Source organism: Ambystoma mexicanum, chromosome 8 (genome assembly GCF_040938575.1).
Source record: "Ambystoma mexicanum isolate Mex_15411 chromosome 8, UKY_AmexF1_1, whole genome shotgun sequence".
NCBI lineage: Eukaryota > Metazoa > Chordata > Amphibia > Caudata > Ambystomatidae > Ambystoma > Ambystoma mexicanum.
The window spans coordinates 735,587,157-735,596,043 of record NC_090929.1 but is presented as its reverse complement, the minus strand read 5'-3'; the positions used below and the strand labels follow the sequence as shown (position 1 = coordinate 735,596,043).

At 46.4% G+C, this 8,887-nt stretch overlaps 1 protein-coding gene across 3 annotated transcripts in view; it reads right to left on the bottom strand.

The window, feature by feature from the left end:
• Positions 1-1,437: 1,437 nt before the first annotated feature.
• Positions 1,438-8,887, bottom strand: part of ZFAND4 (zinc finger AN1-type containing 4) — a 445,788-nt gene continuing 438,338 nt past the window's right edge. For 2 of the 3 annotated variants that reach the window (XM_069610549.1, XM_069610550.1), the window contains one exon: positions 1,438-2,330. In XM_069610549.1, the coding sequence (XP_069466650.1) occupies positions 2,195-2,330 (136 nt within the window). In that variant the 3' untranslated portion in view covers positions 1,438-2,194. The remainder of the gene's footprint in view (positions 2,331-8,887) is intronic. The other variant, XM_069610552.1, reaches the window with a different exon arrangement.

Sequence of the window (8,887 nt, the reverse complement as noted above, 5' to 3'; positions counted from 1 at the left end):
TATCTGATGCTCCGCGATGCATTTGAACAAGGAAACATTATCGAGTGGCCTGATCTCCCTCTTTCACTCAAACGCCGGCCCTCGGTGTGGTTGCAATATTCCTCACTCCTGGAGAGTCTCAAATCCAGGTATCCCGACTTCCCTGCCTTGCCCCCCGATGAACCTATAGTTGCTGAACTTTGCTCTCATCTCTCCTTTAGGGGTAGGTTGTCGAGACTATTCCTTACTGCAGACTAGAGCAGCCCCCCAATTCACCAAGCTGAGGCACAGATGGGAGGAGGATCTCGGGGTTGAAATTACTGACGAGAGATGGTCTCGAATGTGTGCTTGTTCCCATGATTTGTCCTATAACACCAAATGTAAACTTATCCAATTCAAGATTCTACACAGGTTCCACCAAACACCAATGAGACTTCATCGCATGTTCTGCACCGTCCCTCCCAATTGCCCCAGGTGTGGCATGAATCAAGCTTCCTATATTCATATGCTATGGTACTGTCCCCGCCTAACCCAATTCTGGCTGGACATCTGCTCCACACTGTCTGACATTCTGGAACACACTATTGCCCCCACCCCGCTGTACTGCTTGTTCCATGACCTTCCTCAATTGCACCGCGACTCTAAAAAACTAGCAGGCCTCTGCATGCTGTTGGCAGTTCGCTGCATATTACTATGTTGGCACCACCCTAGTGCACCTACCTATACACAGTGGCTCAGATCAGTCACATGGGCTCACGACACTGAGCAGTCCTGGAACGCAATGCAACACCCACATTCCAGGCTGAGGGATATCTGGTATAGATTCCGACAATATATGACTGCCATGGCTTCACCATTACATTCTCCGCCCTCCTTTCCGGGGGGCCCCCCGTAGATGCATACTCCTTTGATGCAGCTGGAAGTGTTGCCTGTTTTCCATGGCGTTTCAGTCTGCTCAATAGGTTTTGCCTTATATGTACATTGCGTATGTTTTAATGCTGGCGCTGTGTGGCTCCCTCTGTTTTCTGGTAAGCTGTCAATTCAAATAAAAAAAAGTTTAAAAAAAAAATAAAACACTGCCCAAATCTAGACGTCTAGAAAAGAAAATGTACTGGTTAGTGATGAAAGAATGAAAAGAAATGATAAAGTAAGGAGAGGGTAGGGGGTTAAAGGCTAGTGGTGGCATGGGAAGAAATGAGCCATCACCCCCAATAAAGACAAAAATATGGGGAAAGACAGCTAAAGCCCGGAAATGTTGTGAGAAAGATTTTTTTAAAGTTTTTTTAATCCAACGGTTTTTTGTACAGAATACAAATGTAAATATTTCAATTATTAATTTCTTTGCACTGTAATGCTTCATTGAATGTAGGCATGACAATGTAAAATTACAAATTTATCAATGCCAAGAGCCTCCCCAATCATACAAGAAAGAAAATAATTGACCACTTTTACAACTCGTTCAAAGACCATTTTAAAATGTTTAATTTCACTTTTTTTTTTAAACTGCACTCTGTGTATTAGGAATCCAAACCAAGAGGTGTAGTTAAAAAATATAGAATTACAAAAAGTTGAAATAGTTTTTGTGATGGAAATTGTCAAAAAGGAGCAAATGTCATCAGAAATATACATTTTGTGACTGCGAACATGATAGTCTTATTCAAGGTGGCTCCATAGTACTCCTAGTACCGACTGGAACGGAACAGAAATGTAACATACTTTATTAAAATATACTGCATGGATAAGACAATCTTGGGAAATAAGTTAAAAGATAAAATAACAGAATGAAAACAAATTCAACAGGTAAAACAGTTCATATACAAAACACCCACAACACATGACACCCTCATTACAGTGCCCTCAAGTCCGGTTATACAGTAAATCTCAAATGTATTAAAGTGCATCTTTTAAAGACTTGTCTAGTAAAGTACTATTTTTCATTATAAAAACACAAACACAAGGACGTGCAATAAAGTTAAAATATCATATAGTGTAAATCTCGCCCAAACTAATATTTAAAATGTGATTTCAACCAAGGATAAAGATATTAACTACAGTAGCATTCACATTATTATGAAATAAAATGTAAAATGTTCTTCTTTGCTTGGCAAATGTTTTAGTTGTGGAGCAAATCAAAATAAAATGCACTCTTGGGCAATACTTTTCTTCTGATCAATATGATTATGGTGGTCGAGGGCCTGCGTGCAGCAAGGCAGTGTTAGATTTTTGGAAGTTTTGGTGCAGTGACAACAGGATTTGCTTCTTGCAAGTATCTCCTCCCTGCAGTTTTGTAGTCATAAGTACAGTCATGAGTCTCTGCATAGCGGTGAGTTGCGCAGAAATTGTTCCCACACCTGAAGAAAAACATGGAAGAGAAATAAGGTGTGGTTTAATACTGTAACTTACCGCCAAATTGGTTCCATCAGATTGTGCTTAGACTCTTTAATCATAACTTGCTAAAGAAAACCAAGAATAAAAGAAAAATTGCAAACATTCATCCACTTAGAAAATAAAATAATGTAGAGGCACATGGCTAGAAGCAACAAGTCCACAGACAGCACTAGACAATTCTCCCTGTAATTCATATTTAGAACAATTAATTATTAAGGCTATTATTTGAAATGGTCATAGCCTAAAAACCCTGCGGTCATTTGATGTGGCCCAGTTAAAGCATGAACATCAGACTGTGGGGTGTAAAAATGGTGACATTTATTTTTTTATTTTACTTAGTGTGCATTTGTTAGGCGCTTATACAGTAAGTAAATGATATGATATGGCATTTGTAACGTGCCTATACACAAGAGTTTCAAGGCGCAACGAGGCAGTGGGGGGGGGGGAACACAGGCAGACAGACAACGATCCTATTAGGTCAGGTGTCATTCAGATCGCGCAAGTGCAAGGGAGGAGGGGAAGGGAAAGTGCAAGGGGGAAGGGAGGGGCAAAAATGCATTACAGGGTTGGTAGAATACATGAAAAATGATAAGGGCCCACTGGTGGCAAGTGCAAGGCAAGTGCAGACAAGTGCTGGCAAGGGGGCTGTACGGATACAGAGAGTCCCGCAGTGCAGGGGTTGCCAGGGAGGCAGTGCAGGGGAGAGTGGCTGGGCCAAGGACCGAGACCGGTGGGTAGCCCAGTTGCAGATTCGGTGCAGTTTCAGTAATTAGCAGGGGAGGGGGGGGGGGGAGCAGAAGCAAAGAGGAAGGTTTTGAGGTTCTTCCGGAGATGGTTCTCCTCAAGTTTCAGGGAGGCAGGAAGGCTGTTCCAGAGGGAGGCCCCTGCTGCGGAGAGAGATCTACCCCCAACTCGTTGCTTGGAGAAGCGGCTGACCCTGAGGGAGTTGGAGGCGGATGAGCAAAGAGCTCGAGAAGGAAGATATTTAGGAAGGGAGAGTTGAAGGTATTTTGGCCCCAAGCCCCAGAAGGCCTTGTGGACAATGCAGAGGGTTTTGAACTTAATCCGATACAGCCACTCGGAGCCAGTGTAGCGATTTCAGTCCTGGAGAGATACGGTCCCTGGGCTTGAGGCCAAGGACAAGTCTTGCAGTCCTGTTCTGGATGAGTTGCAAAGGGCGGAGTGTAGAGGCAGGCAGATTTAGATATAGGCTGTTACAGTAGTCCAGCTTCGATAGAACCAGGGCTCTGGAGACATTGAGCTTCTGGGGGAAGGAGAGGAAAGGAAGGATACACCTCTGAGGAGGTGCAGCTGGTAGTGTGACTTCATGGAGACGTCAGATATGTGAGGAGAGAAGGAGGGTGTGGAGTCGAAGATGACCAAGGTTTTTTGCCTTGCAGGTAGGGGCTGGAAGAGGGCCAAGAGAGGCCGGCCAGAGAGCAGCAGGGAAGGAGGGAGTGGGTCTGCCGATGAGTAGAATCTCAGTTTTACTGGCATTGAGGCAGAGGTCGTTGGCGGCACACCATTCATGGATAGCAGAGAGACAGTCAGAGATGAGGGAAGGAGAAGAGAATGCCGAGGGTAGCCTAAACATTTGCTGGTTATCATCCGCATAGCACTGAAAGTTGGGGCAGAGAGCGGCGATGCAGTGGGCAAGGAGTGCCAGATACTGGTTGAACAGCCAGGGAGAGAGGTTTGATCCCTGGGGGACACCACAGGTAGAGAAGAAGATGTCAGAGGAAGGACCCCAGTTGGACCTGAGAGGGTCGATTGGAGAGGAAAGAGGTCGGCCACGCCAGAGCAAGACCAGTGATACCCACGTTATCACGGAGATGCTGTTTCAAAGCGCCCACAGGCCAAAGGGGAGGGAACATGGGATTGAAAACAATACAGTGGAGGAAAAAGGGACGAAACTACTATGCCTTGTGAGTACTCGGAACGTGCAAGTGCAGCAGGGAAGAGGGCCGTGGGTGTGGGTGCTAGGGTGTCATTGCTCGTGGGTAAGCAGCAGATGAAGTGCATGGTATTTTAAGTGCTATACGGCCTAGAGCTGCCTTTGGTGGAAAGGTGAGAGCCTCCAGGAAGAATGCTGGAGGGTGCTGAGGCAAGTGCTGAAAAGTGGACAGTAGCTGGGGTGATTGAGGGGTGGAAGGCAAGGGCCCCGGGGATACATAATGGCTCTGGTCACCAATCACAGCAACTGTGAGATTAGAGGAAGGAAGAAGGAAAGGAGGAGGTAAAGAGGAAAGTCTTGAGGAGATTCCAGAATTTGAGGAAGTCCTGCTCAATGCGCATGCGGGTGGGGGTGGGCTGTTCCATGGGAGGGAGCCAGCTGAGGATAGAGATCGGCCTCCAGCCCTCTGTTTAGTGAAATGCTTTACACACACAGAGTTGGTGCCAGAGGAACCTAGAGGTCTAGAGGGAGAGTATTAAGGTTTGCAGATAGCATGGTCCCCGGCCCCAGCCAACCTTGTTGAGGAATTTGAATTTAGTCCATGCAGCAACCAGGAGGCAGTGAAGACTTTTTAGGGCAGTAGAGATATGGTCCCTGGGTTTAAGGCTAAGGATAAGTCTTGCTGCCCCATTCTGGATTAGGTATATAACTATCTTTATTGACCAAGTACACCAGAACCATGTCAACTATCCCAGGGCGATAGATCCATCCTCCCCTCAAATACACACCCGTTTGGACTTGACCACAAACTGAGAAGGAATTGGCCCCACTTTTACGCTCAGCCTCAAGCATTGTTTTGGTCCATTTTACTCCCTACATTTTGGATACTGGGAACAAAAAAGAAAAACAACAGGGAGCAACATTAAGCGTCTGCCCCTTTCTGCCAGCAAAACTGGTGTGTTGATGCATTCAGACCAGAGGCATCAGAAGTGCATTCCAAACAAAGAACGTCTACTCCCGTTATATCTAATCTGGGAAGGGCCTATATGGGGGAACATATACTTTCTTGCATGGTAATTACTGGGTAGAAAATGTATTTGGAAATGTAACAATACCACGTTTAAAATGTTTTAAAAATTAATATGTAATCCCCTAAAAATACCTTAGTAGTAGTTGGGGCCTAGGAGTTTCCATAACAAAGTATAGATTGGAGGTGGTACCACTGATTTTATATATATTTCAGTAAAATAGATAACTGCAGCGCTCTTTGCATTTGAAATAACATTGTTACTAAACCAGACTATAGCTTTTAACCAGTTTCATCACCCCTAGGACCGATATGAGAATGCATTACTTACCGTAAAAGCATTTCTGATGATTGTATCTGCTTAGATTCACATGCTGTGCATAGGTCCGACATCCAGTGGTCACTGCGGAGTATTGCATTTTGTTTTTCGTAGTCGAAAAGGGGACGTCGACAAGGCGTGTCTGAAACACTATCCCTATAGTGACGTGCGTTGTACCCACAATCCCTCACGCGTCGAGGTCCCTCTGTTTGTATTTTTCTGCCCTGAGGGAGCCTTCTAGACGTGAGTGAGTACAGAAAAGAGAGAGATATATAAAGGAAGTCTATGTTCCTTCCATCCGAGCGGGGAGGAAGGGCGGGCGCATGTGAATCTAAGCAGATACAATCATCAGAAATGCTTTTACGGTAAGTAATGCATTCTCTTCTGATGTTTGTTAATCTGCTTAGAATCACATGCTGTGCATAGAATAGCGAGCAGTACCCGGAGTTGGCGGTGGGTTATGAGAAGGAACAGTAGAGAAAAGGTGTCTTAATACTGCCTGTCCCACCTGGGAGTCAGATCTAGAGTGTGTATCTAGACAGTAGTGTTTTGTAAAGGTGTGCACAGAACTCCAGGTAGCCGCTTTGCAGATGGACTCAAGGGGAACATTTGCAATGAATGCTATGGATGCCCCCGTGCCTCGAGTAGAGTGTGCTCTTGGCCTAAAGGGCAGTTCTCTCTTAGCAAGAGTATAGCAGAGAGTGATGCATTGAACAATCCATCTAGAATAGTGGATTTTGAAACTGCATCTCCTTCTCTTCCTGCTGCCACCGAGACGAAGAACTGATTAGTCTTCCTCAGTGGTCTGGTTCTTTCCATGTAGAACATGACCGCTCTGCGTACATCTAGTGTGTGCAGAGTCCTTTCTCCCAAATTGGAAGGATTTTGAAAGAACGTTGGTAGTTCTATAGACTGGTTTACGTGGAATTTAGAAATAAATTTCGGAGCAAACCTAGGGTGAGTGCGTAGAACCACTTTATCTTTGTGAACTGTAACGAAGGGGTCTAGAATAGAAAGAGCCTGAAGTTCACTTACTCTCCTGATGGAGGTGATAGCTATTAAAAAAGCAGTCTTAAGCGTGAGGTGTTTAAGAGATGCTTTGTGCATGGGTTCGAATGGAGAGCCCATGAGTCTGGTGAGTACCACATTAAGGTCCCATCCGGGAGCTGGGTCAGCTATCGGGGGGTGTATTCTCTTTACTCCCTCCATGAAGGCCTTTATAACAGGGATCCTCCACCACGACACTTTGAGTTGGGAAGTGGTGTATGCAGAAAGTGCAGCTAGGTGGACTTTAATGGAGTTAAACACTAGACCTGAATCCAATAGGTGGGTGAGGTATAGGACCACATGTGTGGGAGAGCAGTCAATAGGGTTGATGCTTTTACTCCTGCACCAGATGACAAATCTTTTCCACTTGCTAGAATAGCAGTGGCGAGTGTTCGGTTTTCGGGCTTCCCTGAGGATGTCCATGCATCTTTGCGGGAGTTGTAGATGTCCGAACTCTATGATCTCAGGAGCCAAGCTGCTAAGTTCATGTTCTGGGGGCATGGATGCAGCGTCCTGCCTTTGTCCTGAGACAGCATGTTGTACGGGCAGGGGAGTTTTACTGGGGGGGATAGAGACATCTCCATCAAGTGAGCGAACCATGGTTGTCGTGCCCACATTGGGGCCACTAGTATCATGGTCACTTGTTCCTGGTGCATCTTGTGCACCACTTTGTTGAGAAGGGGAGTCGGGGGAAAAGCGTAAACAAATTTCCCTGACCATTGCATCGACAGACCGTTCCCCTTGGATTGGTTCTGGGGGTACCTGGAGGCGTAACTTAGGCATTGTGAGTTTTCCAGGGTTGCGAACAGGTCTATTTCTGGGAATCCCCATTGTGTGAAGACGTCGAAGACGATGTCTTCGTGCAGGCGCCATTCGTACTCTTTGGGCAGGGGGAAATCTCTGCTGAGGCTGTCTGCTAGCAGATTGAGTTCCCCGGGTACATGTAGTGATAGTAGGAACATGTCCTGTTTGAGAGCCCACTTCCATATATTCTGGGCCAGCTTGGACAGGCCTGGAGAGTGGGTGCCCCCTTGCTTGTTGATGTAGTACATGGCTGTGGTGCTGTCTGTAAGGACCATTACTGTTTTGCCTTGTAGGTGTTCCTGGAAGGCTTTTAGCGCCTTGAACACAGCTAGTAGCTCCAGTAGATGTATGTGTTTGGATGCTACGTTCGGAGTCCACACTCCGTGAGCAGTCTGATGGGATAGGTGCGCCCCCCATCCTGTGAGGGATGCGTCTGTGGTTAGAGTGGCTTCCGCCGCGGGTGTGGCAAAGGGTTTCCCTTTTTCCATGTTTTCCTTTGTCCACCACCGTAGCGAGAGAACTAAGGCCTGCGAGACCACAACTAGATCCTCCCATAGTCCGCTGGCCTGACACCACTGGCTGTTGAGCCACTCTTGCATTGGGCGCATGCGCAGGCGCGCGTGAGGTACCAAATAAATACACGACGCCATCATTCCTAGCAAGCGCATTGCTTTGCGTACCGTCACCTCTCGACCGGTTACATATTGAGGGATTTGGAACAGCATGTTTTGGACCCTCTCTTTGGAGGGGAAGACGAGGCCGTCCTTTGTTTGAATTAGAGCCCCTAGGAATTGCTTGATTTGACTGGGGTCTAAACTGGACTTCTTTTCGTTGATGGAGAAGCCCAACTGGAACAAAAGGTCTACTGTCTTTTGGGTATTGGAGAAGCATGTTTCGTAAGAATCCCCTGTTATGAGCCAGTCGTCGAGGTAAGGGTAAACTGGGATGGACAACCTGCGCAGGTGGGCCGCTGCCACTGCCAGCACCTTCGTGAATACCCTTGGTGCTGATGCTATGCCGAAGGGTAGCACTTTGAACTGGTAGTGTTTGCCCTCTATCATGAACCTGAGGTATTTTCTGTGCACTGGCAACATTAAAATATGAAAGTATGCATCTTTCATGTCCAATGTTGTCATGTAATCTCCCTGAGAAAGCAGTGGGATTACTTCCTGTAAGGTTACCATACGAAACTTTTGGGGTTTGATAAAGTTGTTCGCTGGGCGCAGATCTAATACAGGGCGCATGGTTAGATCCTTTTTGGGTACAAGGAAGTACACTGAATAAATACCTTCCGTTACCTGAGATAGAGGCACGACCTCTATGGCCCCTTTTTCCAGTAGTTGTTGTACTTCTTGGAGAAGGATGGCAAGATGTTCCGGTGTCATGCGACGTCCCCTCGGGGGTCTGTAGGATGGGGAACTGTTGAATT